At 40.8% G+C, this 18,897-nt stretch overlaps 1 protein-coding gene across 5 annotated transcripts in view; it reads right to left on the reverse strand.

Moving 5' to 3' along the window:
- Positions 1-1,655: 1,655 nt before the first annotated feature.
- The window catches only part of WASHC2C (WASH complex subunit 2C), a 33,711-nt gene continuing 16,469 nt past the window's right edge, over positions 1,656-18,897 (reverse strand). For 3 of the 5 annotated variants that reach the window (XM_029958468.1, XM_029958466.1, XM_018069122.2), the window contains 14 exons: positions 18,623-18,727; positions 17,186-17,302; positions 15,606-15,769; positions 15,039-15,150; positions 14,106-14,291; positions 13,586-13,774; positions 11,847-11,975; positions 11,546-11,641; positions 10,343-10,462; positions 8,776-8,838; positions 7,861-8,073; positions 5,642-6,247; positions 4,834-5,008; positions 1,656-2,140 (listed from right to left, as the gene is read on the reverse strand). In XM_029958468.1, coding sequence (XP_029814328.1) covers positions 2,004-2,140; positions 4,834-5,008; positions 5,642-6,247; positions 7,861-8,073; positions 8,776-8,838; positions 10,343-10,462; positions 11,546-11,641; positions 11,847-11,975; positions 13,586-13,774; positions 14,106-14,291; positions 15,039-15,150; positions 15,606-15,769; positions 17,186-17,302; positions 18,623-18,727 — 2,412 coding nt within the window. In that variant the 3' untranslated portion in view covers positions 1,656-2,003. The remainder of the gene's footprint in view (positions 2,141-4,833; positions 5,009-5,641; positions 6,248-7,860; positions 8,074-8,775; positions 8,839-10,342; positions 10,463-11,545; positions 11,642-11,846; positions 11,976-13,585; positions 13,775-14,105; positions 14,292-15,038; positions 15,151-15,605; positions 15,770-17,185; positions 17,303-18,622; positions 18,728-18,897) is intronic. The other 2 variants (XM_029958467.1, XM_018069123.2) reach the window with 2 other exon arrangements.

An 18,897-nucleotide genomic window follows, 5' to 3' on the forward strand; every position in this document is an offset into this window, starting at 1 on the left:
AGGAGCGTTCCCGGCCGCGGCAGGGGCCAGAAACAGCTCTCGGGCACCTTCCCTGAAGGTCAGCGCTCGCCTCTGCTCCCGCAGGCCGGTCTCCAGAAGCAGAGCTTCCCTCGGATGATCACAGTCTAGAGAAAACAAGCTTATCCTATTAGGAAGTGCTAAGTACATTAAACACTTTACTTTCCATTTAGGTTTTAAATTATGCAAGACCTACCCTGACTAGCTGGTAGGTTTTAGGCCCAGTTAAGACACTCAGAACAAACACTGTGGCTTTCCACAAGCATGTAGCACATACAGGAGTGCTGTGACAGAGCTCCTGGGCAGAAAAAAAAAAAAAAAAAGAATTCACCCTCTTTTTCCTCTTTTCCTCCAGTATGTCTTTGAAGCCCTTCTAAGCACAGAAGAAAGGAGTAAAGCAGCAATCCAAACCATGTATGAGACATATGCAGCAGATGTAATGCCTATAAATAAAGTGCAAGCACTTTCACTGTAGACACCCATTTGCAAATAGCTCCCACATTCTTTTCCAAGCTGCTACTCCCAACGTACCCCCCACTTAACATGAATCACTGTCAGGCCCACGTATGGCACAAATCAATACATCACGTTTCTCCTTTATCCCTTCCAACCTTTCCTCCTGCTTTACCCTCATTAGTGCTAGATGCTTCAGCTGTAGTACTTACTGTGCCTGATAAAGTAAATTCAACTGGAGAAACAAGAGATTGAAGCAGATGTCTCAGAACCAGGGCTCCAGTGAAAGTAGGAATTGCTCTTAAAGAAGTCCTCTGAGTACATGCTTAAATTCACACAGAGCAGAACAGTCTTAAAGAGTTGGAGATAAACTAGTACATTATTATCATAAAAGCAGAGCATCTAGTCAGAATTGCAGGCAATCACTGATATAATAAAAGAAACGTTTATCAATCTGCATTTATACATTTGCTCTCCTTGTACGCATGCAGGAGAGCAAGTGTCTACCACTGGGTATGGTTAATGGCATCTGTTCCAGAAGGGGAAGCTAGAAAATACAGGAAGCAAGGTTAAGCCAAATACACCAGTTATAGGGATTCCACGGAATAGCAACCTCCTGTAAACAGCCTACAACATGTTATGGATGAGAAGGCAAACGAGACAGCAAGCCTTAATGTGCAAAAGAGTCTCTGCATAAAGTATGTACGTGGGCTTGTTAGCTCTCAAGTGACCAAGCTGCTCTGTACAGATGGACTTTGTGGAAAGTGTTATTTGCAAAACTCTGCCAAATCCATGCAGGTGAAAAATCTCATTTAGTGGCTTACAACTTGAACAGAAGACCATGTTAGGTTTCTGTTGTTCTCATGGACCACTCGGTGCTCATTTGTAACATGAGCTTCCTGGCAGGGAAGTGTTAACTATTGTTATTTTTATAGACTACATTGGCTGCCAATATGAAATACCTCATCTCTAGCTGCTATCAAGTCCTGCACTGAGATTTGTTAACTGCTTGATTCCATAAGAGAAGCTGTACCTGATAGCCAAACCCGGTCTTACCCTAATATTAACTCAGCAGGTTGGCAGCTGACCCAGACAAGGCATGGTAGTGGTTTTGGTTGTTTTCAAGTCATGATGCAGACACTCTAAGCAAGGGGTAAAGAGGAAAATAAGACATGCAGACAGAGCAGGTTTAACAGACTCCATTTACTATTTATGCATTATTTTATCTATAAATCTGTTCAATAAAACAAACTATCCTTTATATAATAGATTACTTCATTGCAGGTATTGCACAGGCTATATTCATCTGGGCACCATGGAAACATAATAGCATGAGGTTACTCTATTCTTTAAAAAATATATAATTTAGCAGAATTAGACTAGCACAGGAGAATACTAACCATTTAAAATGGTAATCTCATTTAAATATCCACATCCATCTCATTTCAGCTCTACTGAATTAAGAGAATCCAGAGTATTAGTACTGAACAGGGCATAAAGAAGGCCACCTCTCTGCAACACATTCCCCTTGGCTACTGGCCTCCAAAGGCATTCAATGGGTCATCAAACGTGCTCAGGATCTTGCTTTCAGATTTTGCTTCTGAGGCTGTTTGGGAAGGTCTGGTTTTGGGAGCTGGTATCTTGACTTGGCTGGTAGAGAAGATATCATCTAAAGGGAGGAAAAAAAAGATGGATTTTAATGGAATGTGACTGCTAAACAGAAGTAAATGTTGTACATAAGAGACTCCAGCACACAGCAGCGATTGCGCCAAGGACATTCTGTGACAAACAAATGCTCTCCTGCTACTTGCGATTCTGGATGCATTTGTAAGGACATACGTGGGAGCTGTTAGCTGTAAGTCCAATTAAGAATTTTTTTTTTCTTCTCAGTAGACAGTATAAAATATACTACTTATATTTTATAACATGTTCAAGCTCTCATAAGTATTTGAAAAGTACTAATAAATTAAAGCTCCACAATAAGTTCCATTGTGCAAGTGCCAGACAACATCCCTCTTATCTAGAACATTAGAGTCTGAGGAACCTGAGAGATCCAAGAGCTGTGAGGTTGTTGCCAAAGAAAATCAGAAGAGGAAAAGATGATAGTTGCTAGCAACTAGCATTGAGCCTTTAATCTACAGAAAGAACACAACATAAATCCCTTGAGAACAGAGCACTGCTAAGATGACAGCTACAACCATCATCCTGATGAATATTCAAAAAGCCTGTCTTACAGTCTTGAATCAAGATCTCCCACCACCTTCCTCAATACAAACACTTCTGATGTGAATAACTAGGAACACAAAGTGGAAAAATATCATACTGCCATTAAGACAGAGTTCTCTCCTGGAGAATAACATGTAGAAACTAAACCCTCCAACATGGATAGCTCATGTCAGCAGCAGTTCACAGTCCTGCAGTTCTTGCTGTGGCTAGTGCTGCTGGTGTTTAGGACTGTGCTCATGGAAAGAAATAAAGGTGCAGCCATACACATGCTAAAGTGTTGCTGTGAGGTTTCCTGAGCATAAAAAGCCATCATATCTCCTACTGTAAACTAAGAAATTTAGGATACTCAGATTATGCAGTTGGATTATAAAGCCAAAAAATTACAGGACTGAGATATGAGGATCACTAGTGATTCGCAAGGCCAGTGTAAGCAGCACATAACTGGTCTTGAATCTCTATTAAAAACATGGGTGCTATGTAGAGATTAATAGCCATTTATTAGTCCAGAGTATAAAAACTAGTATTTCAATCTTCTTTAACCTTGAGCAGAGGCCAAGCACAAAGTGGTCTATCACAATGTGTTTCCCTGTCTCTTCTTGCTGCTACTTCCACTTCAGCATGTGTCTGCTACTGTGCTGATGATAGGGATTACACAGGAATAATCCAGGACCACATTTCAGCATAAGAGCAGTTTAGAAAGGCAGTAAAACAGAGTAATCCCCTACTGGCATCACTCCAGAGCAAGAAGCTATCACATGGATTAGCTTTACAGCAAAGGGGAAGTGAGTGCCATAAGCAGTAGAGGTATCACTCCCATTTTATAACAAGGCTTAAGGAACAGAAAAGTTTTGGCCATGGAAAACAGTATTTGTTAACACACAGGAAAGCTCAGTCACCATTTTGCAAGCTAGCAGGGGTGACATTAAGATATTTGTGACATCAGCCATAAGGTCAGTAAGGAGGCTAGGATAAAAAGCTGAGATGGTTTTTCTAATATTGCTACCACAAGCCTAACACAAATGCAGTAAACAGCGACTGGACAGCTGTGGTAGGACAAAGGAAAACAGCCTGCAGCCTCCATCCCCCCAGACTGCACCTATGTACTGTTTCATTTGCATGGGCTACATGAAAAATGTAAATGATTAAACTAAGGTTTTCTTAATAATCCAATATATATTTCAATATCTTCCTAGCAAACCTTTAAGTCTCATATTTTATATTAATTGAGAAGGTTTTGAAATCTCAAGATGTTCATTCTCTGGCAAGTTTTGTAACACATTTACAGATTTAGCCAGGTCATTCTATCAGGCTGGAATGCTTAGCTTCAGTCCAAGTAAAACAGCAATAAGTGAGATTCAATTCGAATTAGTGACAAAGAATGAAGACTTGACAAGAACCAAAGCTAGAGAAGCGAATTTTTTGTCTTAGTAAAGAAATATATGCAATCCCAAAGAACAGCTATAAACATGACGAGCCTGAGAACAAACACAGCTGAGGATCAAATTACTTTCAGAGTCCCCACTGATGGAGAAGAAAGCAGTATGCTTGCCAGCCTTTCACATTACTACTTGCTGTTTTTTTCAACAAATGATACATGGCAAACTTTTGCTCTCAGGTGTAGTATCTGTAAATTGACCTGGGACCATGAATGTAAACAAAAGCCTACAGGCTCCAGGGTAGTCAACACAATAGTGAAGGTGAGATGGGAATAATTTGTTCATTTTTGTTCAATGTTTGTTCACTGTTCATATCAGTGACTCATCTGACAGTACAATACAAAAAGCTGCACAAACTGAAACATAGAACGTGTCTCAGAGCCATAACAACATGAAATTAGTCTCTTACTGCAGGTAAGTGTAATTTTTTAATTCCTTCAAGTAAGAAAACCCCTACAGAAATCAAACTATCCTTTCTCTCAGAACAATTTTATACACTCTCCTAAACCATTTAAATGCCATACTAGTTCTACAAATCTAGGAAGTTCTCATCCAAGGTTAAAATCCAAAGGTGGCTGGAGATTTCAGAGCAGTTGAAAAGTTAAAAGAAAGCAGAGGGTTCTAAAATATCTTAGATGTGTGCAATTCAGGACAATATTATGAGATTAGTAGAAAGACATTTACTTAAACATACACTTACCCATATCATCATCAAATATGGATTTTTGTTCCACCTTTTTCTTGGTCTTCTTTTCTTTTGGTTTTACAGTAAGATCCGCAAAAATATCAATGTTATCATCAAACAAGTTAGTCTCTGGCATTTTTTCTTTCACTTTGTTCATTGGTTTAATTGCCTCAGTAGCAAATATATCATCCTTGGAGAAAACACAGAGAGATTTCATCAACCCACAACATAGTTCAAGAGAATAGTCAAATTATCTGTACACAGCACCTGACATGTTTAGAAGACTGAGAGCCTTGGGCTTCTTGGGCTTGTCAGTCGAAGGTTGGGCTTGATGATCCTAGAGGTCTTTGACAATCTAACTGATTCTGTGATTCTCAAACATGAGAAGTTTGAGTCCCTTGGGGCACTTGGCAGAAGTGCCTTAGTGGTGGATTGCACACCGAGGCCTGTTATCAGCTGCCAGCCCAACAATTTTATTCCTTTTTTTAAAGTGTTATTTGAGCTGCTGTGCACTGAATAGACAGATAAGAACCAAATACTTCATTACTCTGAAAAAGGTATGTTGTCACAGCACATTCAGTGGCATGCCTGCTCTGTATTATGCCTGCTCCACTTTTTAATCCACTGCTGCCAGTAAAGGAATAAACAACCAAATAAAGGGTTTCCATTGCCCAGCAGCAGAGCAGGATTGACAGTTTACTTCTATCACTACCTATCCTGCACACCCCATCCTACTCGGCAGCCTCCATTAAACATCTAAGTAGATGGGTCTAAATATGGCCCTGAGGATCAAAAAAGCCAATGTGGCAGCTTCGACCATTACCTCAAAGATATCTTGGGCAGCAGGGTCAACTGCTTGGTGTACAGCAGATTTCAACTCCTTTTTTCCAGTTTTCTGATAAGTGAAGAGAGAGTCTTCCTCTTCCTCCAGAAAAGGTATAGGGCTGCTTTTTGTTGAAGATTTTTGCTGTACAGGCTGGAAGAGATCACTGCTGTCCTGATCACCCAGAACAGACAGATCAGGCTTTTTCTCTCTGCACTTGATGGGTTTGTTAGCCACACTGTCTGGCATTCCCTCCTTTAATTTTGATTGTGCAGCTGGTCTGGACGTTGAGCTGCTAGCAAAAACGTCTTCCGATTCAAACAGATCATCCCCATTTTCTGCGGATTCTGGAGGAAGGAGTTTGTTTGTCCCAGCAGACAAAACACTGCTGTGAGCTAGTAGTGACAAGCCAGAGAGAAAGCCATTTTCCTTGGACTCTGCTTCAGTAGCAAGAGGCTCCTTTATGTTCACTACTGTCTGTTTTGGTAGAGAGAATTGTGATTCTTTAGTACTGTCCACCTCCTCACTCCCTTCAGACTCCTGGGCAGCCAGACGGCGGGCCATTCTGCTAGGAGGTCTTCGTCTTCCTGTAACCCTGATCCTGGTCTGCAAGAAAGGAGAAAATGCAGAGCAGGATTATACATAAGGAAAAAGCCCCATGGCACATTAAAGATTGGAATAGTTTGTAGTAAAGTTCAGAAAAATAACGCAGGACTTTGGATTTGCTGCCTGTAGTCATTCCGCAGCAGGTGGAACTGGTGAACAAAAGCAACAGCACTCACAAGTGGAGAGTCACAACACAACAAGCCATTCCAGCCCCTTGGCTTTAGGAAATACCTTAGTCAATCTGCCAGCTTGCTAATCCAGGGGCTTCTACAGTACAGTTAGTCTGTCAAAGCCATGACTAATTATGTTTTCCATGCAATTTCATTTTCTGCATAGCCTATTGCAGCTAATTGCTGCTTTTAAGGAAGCCCCCTTGCAAGTTTCCATTATAGCCTCTACCATACCCCACATGGACAGGAGTATTTACATGGGTAGGAAAATGCTGGGTAGGTTGCTTCATTCCAGCCTTTGGAAGAAAGTGCATTTGGCTGCATATTTACAGCTTAAACTCAAACTTGAAAGCTTGAAGAAGCAATGATATGCCAAAAAAAAGTAACCTGAACCACAAGATGCTTCTTCTCAGATTGCTTCTGTAAAAAAACATGCATCATCACTACACTAAATTGAGCATTCAAGGTTGATCATATGCAGCTACAGGCTCTCTATTCTTTTGCAAGCCTATCTATTTAAAAGTAGCACAACAGAGAGCTTTGTCTGTTGTGTGGGACATGCTGCTATTGGAAACAACTATGGTAATGCATTAGTCTGGTGTACAAGCTTCAAACTCATCAGTAAGGGATCATGTCAGCCATTGTGGTGACAGCTGCTGCATCTTCCCAAGTCATCTCTGTGCTCATCTAGTAATGAACAACCTTATCAGCAGCCCAAGAGACTTATACAATCATAAGCAACCAGATGAAATCTTAGCTACATGTTTCACACTTACTTTTTTTACAGAACCATTAAATCTTTAATTAGAATATGCCTTTTGCGGTCCATAAAGTAAAAAGTATGAGTAAAAAACAAGTGAGTCAGGAGCTAGAGATTTGCCATGTCAAAAGCTTAACACTTCTTTTTGTTTTGGCTTTGTATGAAAACAAAGGTTTTCTTTGAAAAAGAATTGAGAGTGACAGTTCAGGACAGCATGACATTTTTATCCACAGAGGAAGTAAAGGTCAACATACAGCAGTGATGTGTTCTTGATAGCTTGTCAAAGCAGTTGTCTGTAACAGATTTTATAGTTAGCCTAGCAAGATGCCTTTTTTATGCTTTTTTAGGTTGGTGCCTCCTGGGGTAGGACAAGATGTTATACTAAGATACTTCAACCTATAGGGAAATGCACTGTACTTTACACACACATATACTTTAAAAAGACACAGAATCAAGCCTTTGCAAAATAAGCCCCTTATAGAGAGAAGTATATAGTAGGCTTCACTTTCCTTTACTTTCTCTTCAGCGATCCACGGAAATGAGAGGGGATTAGACTTTCACATTTCCATTTAGATTCAGATAAACCACACTGTTAGCAGAACTTGCATACCAAACCAAATTCCTGCATGAGGACAGACTGTATTTTTAATCCCCTCTTCTCTCCCCCTAAGCACCACGGTTACCTTATTGGCGCTGTGCAAGGTATCCGCCTGCATAGGCTGATCAAAGCTCACACCTGGCTCTTCCCTGTTTCCTGACGCAGACAAGGCTTCGCTGTTCTGTGCATCGTTGGGCTCATGTAACGGAGTGTCCAGCACTGGTAAGGGGGACTTTACATTGGAGACTTTAGGCATTGCACCAGGTAGTAAGGCTGCAGGATTAATAGCTAAGTTAGCCTACAAAACAAAGAAAACAAAAACATACACACAAAAAGAGATCACATTACTACTGCTCCAGAGCAAGCACGGCTCCAGAGAAGCAGTAAGAACTAGAGCATCTGGGCATTCAAGTTTTACTTCCAAAGTGCCTGGCTTTTCTCAGACCTATGAACTTCTGTGTCTCCCACATTCTCTGTCTCACTGAATCTGTAGAGTGGTCAACACTATTATTGTGTATAATAGCTCCAGGAACAGCATGGTCACATTATGTCAGACCAAACACTTACACAGCTCAATATTCTGCCTGAGGACACAATGGTTGTGACTTTGAGTGATAGTGTGATATAGATAGTTATTAGTCATTTCATGTCAGAAGAGGAACATAAACAAAGCTACCCCTAGGGGTCTCTGAAAATATCCTTATGAGTCTCTAAACATACTTAACAGTGCTGAGAAGAACAGCAGGTCAAAGAGGAACCCACCCTCTGCCCCCCAAACAGAGCAAATAGTGCTTCTCAGAGTCAGGACTGAAACAGGAGGGGGAAATAATATTAAACATGCAACACAGAAAAAGTAATCAAAAATACGCCATCTGAAAAAAATAATATTGCGAGAGTAAGGTAAGGAAGCAATAAGATTTTGTTTTTAGGGAAAGCCATCAGTGAGGCAAGGAAGATTATTATTTTTTTTGAAAGTTAAAATGCCAGTAAAGTTAATTACTTGTAGCTTTCCAATCCGAGATGCGGGCTCTTTGGTTTTAATGGGAACAGGACCTGTAGATTTCTGCACAAAATTACATTGGATTAAACAAGTGGACAAGTTGTCATCAACCAGACCATAGTTTGCATTTTAATACATCTATAGAAAGCAGCTAATTGCATACCAATTTCTTTTGAAGATACTTTGTCATCATCACATTCTAACACTAGAGCTACAGTCACTCAGTTTTCAGTTTCCCACATGCCATGGACCTATCTTCATTATCACATTTCATTCCACCTTCCTTCTACCCAATATTATACTTTGCCATAGTAAGCCAACAACTTCCATCTTCTCCAGGTCACAGCCACCACCAGTCAAATCAAACCATGACAGCTACCCTCTGTCCTTGCTTATTCTGTCCTCTAAAAATTCTCTAAAGCCATATTGCCATATTATCATCTAACTAACCTTTCTCTTTGTGACTGGCTACAGTCGGGCCACAGACTTCAAGGAAGCCCACATGGAAGCCAAGAGGGCTTCAAAATTGTACCACACAGCTTCAGAGAAGTGAGTGTTCCTCTACAGAAAGCAGGCCAATTCTAAGACTCAGGGAATGAATCAAATCAGCTAAGGTGCTCTTCCCAGGACTTGCTCTCCCCAGGTTTGTAGTCTACATGGTTATGTGAGCTGGGCTGTACTGCTGTCATTATGCCTGGGCAGTCATAGCTCCTTCCATCATGTTGAAGTAACTGAGGGTTTGCAAGAGTTAGGACACTGGTTTGATGGTCTTGATAATATGCAGAGGAATCCTGGTGTCTGAGAAGATTATTCTCCACTTAAAAGCATGTAGTGTTCAGCTGAACCTCAGACAAGCTGAGACCATTCCTATACCAAGCTGTTAGTACTACAAAAAACAGGAAGACAAGCCTGGTTTTATGCTCCAAGGAACACTTTACATAAGAGAAGACAGGCTAATTAGTAACCCTACAGACTTGCTCTGTGGTTATCAGCCCAGGGGAGAAAAAAACATCTACTCTCTACAATGAAAAGCTAAATCTCCTACACATGAAAATCCAACAAGTAGTTCTGGTGAGGCACAGGACAGAACTCAGATCCACACTACGTCTCCCACAGACCCTTGATTCTGCAAGATTAAGGACAGCAGTAGGAGTCTTGTTTGCTCATCATAAAATCTCCAAGATAAGATTCTCAACAGCCACAGATTTTGCTGCATGCCCTGCTCTTCTTTCTGAGAAAGACAACCTTTAAAAATCACATTCACCCCAACAGACACTGGTACTTCAGAGAAGAAGAAACAACAACCCATTTTCAATCCAACTGGACCTAAGGTGTAGCTCTTCACTGCCTTGTACTTTCATATATGTGTGGGCACTGCATCAATAGTATTTAAACTTCTTGATAGAAACAGTGCACCTGCTGATAAGCCAAAGACGAGTTTGGCCATGCTTTGCTGCTTTGAAACCAGTGAATCCAGGCATTAGCTTTCATCTTCCAAGACACACTGGATGATACATCTCCCTTTTATTTGCATGCTGTTCAAGGCATGCAAGATTTAAGTACTTGCCTCAGTAGTTGCTGCCTTCAGAGTCTCATCTTGCTTGGCACTTAAAGTATTTTCTAGAAGGTTACTGCTCTCTAAGGAAGGGCCAACATTGGTCTGAAGAGTTTTCTTCTCGGCTATTTTCTGAAAGCATTAGGATCACCAAGTCAACACGAATGGGGTAAAAAGCATGGTGTATAGATCCCAAAAAAGCCCAAACCCCCAAAAGAACAACCCAAGCAAAACTTCTTAAAATCTTGCTTTTAACTGAACAGAAAACTAGCTAAACCTTTTGATTCTGCAGTGCATAGCAGGCATTGTCTTTTGGCTCTGCAATGCAAGGGCCTTCCACCCCTCAATTCCTCTAGCCTACCTCAACCTTTGCTGTCTATGCTAATGATTAACAATGAGCACCAATAAACATTCAAGTGCATGCATATTTCCTCATACGCAAGACAGCAGGGAAAATAAAAGCACAAAGCTAGCTAAGGAACAGTGCTATTTTTATGTTTTCAAGCAAACAGGCTCCACATATAGCTTCCAAGAGCTAATTACTTAAGACCATCCACTCCACAGTCCTCAAAGAAACTGTTTCCAGGAATTATTGCCAGTTTCCTAGCCTAACTTCCAGCTACAGACATGAAAACAGACTAAAGTAAAGATTGGTTTCAATTTAATTAAGGTAAATACATTTAGAGTAGCAGTTTAGAATGCATGGTAGGACTTTGACCTCAGACCACCTGTATTGCAGTCTAGTTCATTACTGCAGCTGCTCACCCTCTAAAAACAATCCAATGATCATGAGGATTTTAATACCACATCACTACCTTAGATCAAACCAACCTGCAGAAACTTGAATTACATAACTCATAGAGCAAAGCTCATCAGTCATGCATGAAGTACAGGGAAGCATATTAGCAAGTTAAACAACTAAACAATACAAACTCTACTACTCTGATTTCTGCTCAGGTGTGTTCTCTTATACCTAAACCAGTCCTTCTGGTACGCAAAAAGAAACAGAATCCAATTCTCTCATCCCAACTTTGGGAGACCTAAAGCATCTGTTCGTTCCCTATGTATTCAGGGTCACGATGACCATTTCTATTATCTCAAAAAGATTTGAGAAGTCACCTAATTTCTTGTGGAAATACATAAGGGGAAAATCCCTTCCATACACTTCCTTCCAATGTCTTTTATATAAGCCATTTACAGTAGAGGAACAGGTACCGGAAGGTTTGTTTTAGCAGTACTGAAGAGATCATCCTCATCATCGTCCCCAAAAAGGCCTCCTCCAGATGGTGGCTTCAGGACACGGTTTGCAGACTAAAGAAACAAAGAATAAAGAAAAGATGAGTCACAGATCCAAAGCACATCTCCTTCAGCCCATGATGCCTGCACTGATATTAGCATTTGGCCCTCCCTGGAAATCAGTGACTTCTATGCTGTGTCCAAACAAGAAAAACCAGTAGGTTGTGCACTTGGAAGACTGTTTTTAAACAGGAGGTTCAGAGGAGGACTATGAACTCACCACTGACTTCTTGGGGCTGGCAAAGAGATCAACATCTGGATCATTGTCCTTCTGAAGTTTGTGACTGAAGAGAAGCTCTTCATCTTGAAAGACCCCGGTGCTTTTGGGCCGAGCAGTTTTCTCAGAAGCCTGAAAGGAGAGGAGAAAGGTCCACAGTGAGAAAGTCCCTCTTTAAGGAGGTTATTTTCCTAGTGATAAGACACTTTACAATTCACCTAAGGCTGTATTATGACCCTGGTAACAAAAATAAAACTACAACTGCCAGTTTTGTTTTATTTTGACCAAATCTGCAAAACTTACAATGGAAATATTTGTATTTATAGTTCAATTTAATGATAAGGCATTAGCCACAATGTATCTGGGTCTGCTGATTTAAGATCCAGCTGCTACTATTTACCAGTAAAGCTTCCTTTGAAGGAAAAAAAAAGGTTTTCAGTATGTTATCAGGACTGTACAATAAGGTTTATATTCCAGTAAGACTTTTATGCCTTTAAAATTTCAGCTAAGGGTGCAGGACATAGAAGTGAGAGGAAGAGAATCTCTTTAATTATCTTCTTAAGCTACCTTTTCAAAGAAGAATAAAAAAAATAATTGTTTTTTTAAAAAGTTGAAGGCCTGTAAAGCTATTATTGTTGCTAGACTCTCTGTTCTCCTCCCGTGAAAGCAAGCACACCCTCACAATGAAGAACAGAACATACTGTCTGCCTTTGGCAAGAACTTCTACTTTCAAATTTGTTGGGGGGAGGGGAAAGGTTGAAATTATACACAGTGCCTTATAAGCCCTCCACTACCTGGCAAAGCAACAAGTATCAGCAAAAACAATGCCCTCCTATGATCAGAGTGCACTGTACGCACCCAGGTCTGACTTTCACGCAAAGGCCCCACTCAGTGTCTCAGTAGGGGCCAGTGTCTGTGTTTCACCACTCATCTATCTCTTCAGGAACATGACTCAATGTCCAGTAGCATGACATCAGACACAAAATCCAGGCAGCAGGATGGATGCCAAAACAGATGCCAAAACAGCAGATGCCAAAGCCTTGTGGTACACTGTAGTGTACAGTATGTGCTTTTTGACACAACTTCAAATTTACAGAGAAAATTTTGTTACATTGCATTAAGTAGAAACAAGAACATTGCCATGGATTCAAGGATATTGCTACTAAAAATTCAAAGCCCACCTCTTGATGGTGTACGCTATATCAGGAAAGCCAGACAGTAAGAACAGGGCAGCTGGAGGCTTTTTAAAGAAGTGAATACACACACTTGAAAACCAGAAGTAAACACAGGATTAAGATAATTCTTACTGAAGCTAAGTCTGCAGGCATATATGCAGCAAGCAAACTGCAACAATATAATGAAAATAAAGGGATAAACCACAGGCTTAAAACTCTACATCCTTCTACTTCCTGTTACCTCTGACTCTGAGGAGCAACTGAGGAGTCAGCTCTGTATAGCAGACATCAAGTAGCTGCACCAAAACATCTGTACAAAATTTCTTTTCATACTAGCATGCAGCAAAAGGCTTTTGAGTTAGTGGGACAGGAAAATTCACAAAGGGATTCAGGATCATGAGGAAGAGCAGGCATAATTTCTCACCCAAGAATCTGGAAGTATAGAAACTGAGAAACATTAGCTTCCATGGCATGAAGAAAAGGAAGGGTGAAAAAAAACCACCCTTGCCTGGAGTAGTAGAGGTAGAAATACTATTTCCTAGTGTTCAAGAACTTCCCTATACTCACCACACCGATTTCTTTCTGTGCATTTTTTATGCCATTGTCATCATCCAGCCTCTCTTCTTCCTCCTCCTCAAACAAGCTTAACACTTTTTTAGCTTGGCTCTTGACATCTTTCTCCAGAGCTGGTGGGGATGTTGCAAACAGATCTGAATTGCCAGCTGGCTCTGACGATATTGCTGCAAAAGGCTCCACCAAAAAAAAAAAAAAAACCACAACGCATTAGCCTGTTATTTATTTCAAGTTTGCCCAAAAAACCCACTAAGCATTCTTGGTTAAATACTAGCAGTGGTCAAAGTTCTGCAATCCATTACCAAGCAGGCAACTGTATTCAACTCATGCATAAGGTTTGCTCCTCATCTGTATGTCAGACTGCACATGCACCACAAGGATGCGTTAAACAGCTTTGCCATTATCTCCAAGTTATCTAGTTCATACCACCTGGGATTCTTTAGAGTGTTAGATTATAGGTTTTCTTTAACCTAATCTTTACCAAATTTCAGATTAATGTAAGAAAATCCCTCACTTTTTCCTTTGTTTGCTTCCCTGCAACATCTGTTCCTCTAGGCACAGGAGCTGCTTCAGGCTCTTCTAAGCCCCACAATGTATCTTCTATCTGGTTAGACTTGGCTGCTTTATCTGCCAGATCTTCCTTTTCCTCCTTTTCTTCTTCATTAAAGGTAGACGGTGTTTGTGCTGGCTTTACTTTCTTCTGCAAAATTAAGAGAACACTGGTGACACAAAATTGGTGGGTATATAAAGAGCATATGCTGCTGTGGGATAGAAGAGTCTCAGTTTGCCTTCTGCAGAGGTCTAGGACACTGGCAACATGCTTGACTTCTCCTATTTTCATCCCATGGGACATTCTGTTTTGTGACTTGATTTCCAGCATTACAGATTTTTGAATCTGGTTGAAGAGTGCCAGGAAGCACACATACAGGAACCCCCACTACAGATACAGCTGCATTTAACCTTTGCATCTCCTACTCTCAATTCCAAAGCACAAGCAGACAGGCAGTACACCATGGGCTAAGCTCCTAAGACAGAGGATGGACATGAGCACACACAAGGAAGGGCCAGTAAGAAGCCTGTTTACACGTCTGAATCAGCTTGGTAGGGTAACACAAAGGGCGAGGCCCTGGCTTCAGAGTCAGCAGTAAGCTGTTTGTTCCTTTCAGCAGTAGTTTATAGTTGAGAGTTTTCAAAACATCCCTAGGAAGGGCTTTTAGCATAAACCAAACAAACTCAGGGTTAGCAGTCAAGAAGATTTTGAAATATCTATTAGGCGAGTGGTAGTAAGAACTTACATGGAGGAGTACAGTCTTCCCTCTTCCCATTCCAAATTGCTAGAGCTACCATTGTCTAAAAATGAGTTAGACTTACATTCAGTACCTAACGAAGAAGGCAGACTATAAAGAGACTAACTGTTCCATGTTAGTTTTAAAAAATGAGGAGTTACCACTGCAGCCTTAGCAGCTGAAGGAAGTAGTGTTGATTGGGAGCTGAAGAATGATTCTCCATTAACAGCATCATCTTCAAATAACAATGATACCTTCTGTGGCTTTCTTTGGCTGCAGTGAAAGAGAGGAGAAAGTGGAAGATTCAGGGCAAAAATTTTAGAGGCTGTGCATTGAATCTGTTTAAGAGCATCACTTAGGACCATCATTTGCAGCAAGTGGTCCCAGATACAGCACTCAGCTTCCCCATTGTCTCGACAACTCTATCACTCTCTTTCTTATCTGCATAGCTTTCTGCAGAAGTGGAGATAAAAAGAGGTCAAGAGTATTTTTTATTACAGGCATAGAAATAGAGACCCCAATTCAGTGGTGAAAAGAGAATGATCCACCACAGATACAAAACAGTCCAGAGCTCAGCCCTGCCAGTTCCTACTCACACACCTCTACTTCCTCCTCAGCAGCAGTAGCAAGGGACAACACTTGCAATAGGCCTGGGTCCATCTGGTTTTGAGGGGGCTGCTGGGCTGTTCTGAAAAAATGCCTCCCCACTCCCCTCCCAGGACAGTCACCTCTCTTTAGTGATTGCAAATAAATCCTCCTCATCATCTTCCTCAAAAAGGCTTGTCTTCTTCACGTCTTTAGCTTGACTGACAGTACTAGCTGGTTTTGCATGGTCTTCTTTTCCGTCATCTTCAGAAGGAAGTTTAGCTGGCTTGGAGACATTCCAGTGTTCCTTAAAAAGAAGGAACCCTCAAGTTTTTCTTTGTCTTGGTCAAAGCCACTTTCCCATCTCTACAATGAACACTTCATCATCTTGCCAGTCCTTTTGTCTCTCTACTAGCTTACTTTCCTGCATTCATGTTAGCCACTGCAACCTGACACTGCTCAGGCTTTGCAGAGGGCCTGGTCACCTTTTGGTCACTTACAGTATTAGTCCAGCAAAACAGGGCACACACACTTTATTACAGCTGCTCTTGACAACTGAGGTCAGTGTCAACTGCAGCCACAAGAGTAAGGTCACTCAGTAGAACCTGATCTGAGCCATTTAAATAATTAGCATTACTTGATGTATAGGAAAAAGAAAAATAAACTCAAAATTTAAAAAAATAAAAAAAAGAAAAAACACAGCACATCCCAAAGACACTTCATTACAAGAGTGCTTGATGTTGCACTTCTTATTTTCTTCACAGTACTTTTCCCTCAACCCCTCTCACAGCTAGCATTTAATCGAGCCTACACATTAAACAAGATTTTTCTGTGTGTTTTATTCCCAGCATTTCAAGTGCTTTTCCCCAGTTCCCCATCTCTGTCTGTCCCCTTTCTGAAAGTGACTACAGGCATGTTAAAGCATGAACTTGGTTTATTCTACATTAAGATAAAAATGCATCTAAAGATATTACTACTATCCACTAAAAAAGCAATTACAGGACAAGTAATAAAAATTAAAGTCTATGCAAGAGTAATTTAGAGAGGTGGGAGGGCTAAGAAGAGTCTGGAGTCTATTCATATGAGCTAATTCAGAGACTTTCCAGACAAGTTTTTAATTTAGTTAGTGTCTCTGGCTTTCACTTAAGATGAAGGACAATACCTAATTCATCCCTAGAAGAGGACTGCTCTCTGGGAAGCCTTGTTATTTATGTTTCATCTTCCCATCCCTAGATTTTAAAAAACAAAACAAAACAGCCAAACAAACAAAAACCATCAAAACCCAAGCAAACAAAATACCCAACAAACATAATCAGGTACAAAAAACCCCACCCCAAGAACCTAAAACAAAGAAAACCTCAAGACATACCTATGAAGAACTGCTAAACCTTCGTTACAGAAATTAAAGCAGTAACAGCAAGGTTATTTTTCCCTTCTAATGTTTTTAAGTCAGATTTGTTTGCAACAGCCTCCATTTGCTATCAAACTTTCTATAAATTACATTGAGAATACTGATTTTCTCTTCTACATGACTTCTGTTACCTGTATCCTGCAATAACTTGGGTCAAGAATCAGACAGCTTCCTCAGCTGCAAACACCTCACAGGCCTGGGGTAAGCATGGCATGTGGACACAGTGGGACTGTGGTTCCCCTCTCAAAAGTTTTATGCTTTGCTCAGCATAAAGCCCAGTAAGCCCTTTCAACAAATCTTACTCCTCAGTACCTCCTCATCACTGCTGAACAATAAGATGGAGGCCTTCTTGAGGGGCCCTGACTGTTTTGCTTTCTCTTCTGGAGTCTTTTCCTGGTGCTTCTTCACAGGTCCCACACCAAAGAGATCCTTAAAATAAAATAAAATATTTTAAATAAATCAAAAGCCAAAGCTAAAATGAAAAGCTCACTGGAAGTCATCAGCATGCAAGACTGTTGCCATCCACTTTTCATATAAGTAGGATACAGAAATGGTGTTTTGTGAACTGTTTTTGAAGACAATTTCAAGTATAACACAATATTCTGGAACAAGGAATTTTACACACGCAGCATTTGATAGATCAGAAGTTTGTAAGCACATATCCTGGTTCTGGCCCACAGATTCTCCACCACAAGTCATGACCAGCAGACAAAAACCATCACTCAGCAATTGTCAGCAGCACAGCAGCTAACACAATGGGGCATTGTTTCTCATCTATAGAACTAAATAGAGGATGAATTCTGTTCGGAGATGCCAGGCAACAGGCAATAGGCAAGCTGAACAACTACTACTGGGCAAGATCCATGGCTCTCCACCTGAAGACACTCATGTAGACTATCCTGTAGGCATCAGGACAAAAGCATATGTTGATGCCACCACCTAACACTCATTTATGCTTTTTTCCACTCGAATTTGAGTTCCAAAACGCAACCTTCATGGCAGATACCAGAGACCTTATCACAGTACAAAATGTCTCACTATCCTGACTTGCTTTTGAACAGCCCCTTTTCAGAAAGGTGAACTGGAAACAGTCCTGGGCAAGAAACTTTTATCCTGAGTTTGCTGAAGTCCTCAGGCTTACAGCTCTGAGTAGGCTTCCTATTTGCCTCAGGTTAGTATTATGGGCTAAGTTAAGCCATGAAGGCTGCAGGCCCAGAGTTGAAAGCTCTTTGGAGGGTGTATGGGAAGGAAAAGAGGGTTACAAAGAGATAAGAAACTAATGCAATTTTTTGAAGTTTCTTGCACAAACTGTTCTCTGATCTCAGTTTCCATATTAGTGGTCACAATTCTTACACACTGAAGTGTGAGAAAAAAAGGAATTCAACAGCCGTGAAACAAGAGAAGCAAGAAGTCATCCATGTAACATGTACCACAGGCCAGGACAAAACAGCTTCTTGAGGATCTGTTCTACTGTTTAGTGTTTTCTAGTCCTATCAATCACAGGGATAATATGCATAATATGCACTTACTTCAAAACACTAAAAAGACACCAAGAACTTGCAAGAGTCCCTGCTACCACTGTCCTCTGCAATGTGGCCTGCATGCTTAGAACTGCTACACAATGCAAGATTGATTTAGTGCTCCATTTGCATGCCCAGTGTCGTAAACTTCTGAGTATTTCCTGCTGCATCTGCAACAGGCTGTGCAGGTGAGTTCCCACACACAGGCAGTATAAGGAAGTGTACTTACCTCTTCATCATCATCAAACAAGGAAAGTGGAGCTTTTGTGATGGATTTGCTGGTGGGGAGAGATGTAGCTTTGGACTTTACAGTCTTACTTGATGAAAACAAGTCCTGTGCAAACCAAAGAAATGTCAATTTGCAAAGCAATGCTAGAAGTTCAAGAACTCAAAAGGGGACATTCATGTTTTTCCTTATAAAGAAAGATGTTCAGTGTGCCTATGAAGCAGGGAAGGATTGTCTTACTCTAATGTACCAATCACCTGCAGCTGCACAGGGATTTA

Source organism: Manacus vitellinus, unplaced genomic scaffold (genome assembly GCF_001715985.3).
Source record: "Manacus vitellinus isolate BGI_N305 unplaced genomic scaffold, ASM171598v3 scaffold_15_pilon, whole genome shotgun sequence".
In the NCBI taxonomy this organism is placed as follows: Eukaryota; Metazoa; Chordata; class Aves; order Passeriformes; family Pipridae; genus Manacus; species Manacus vitellinus.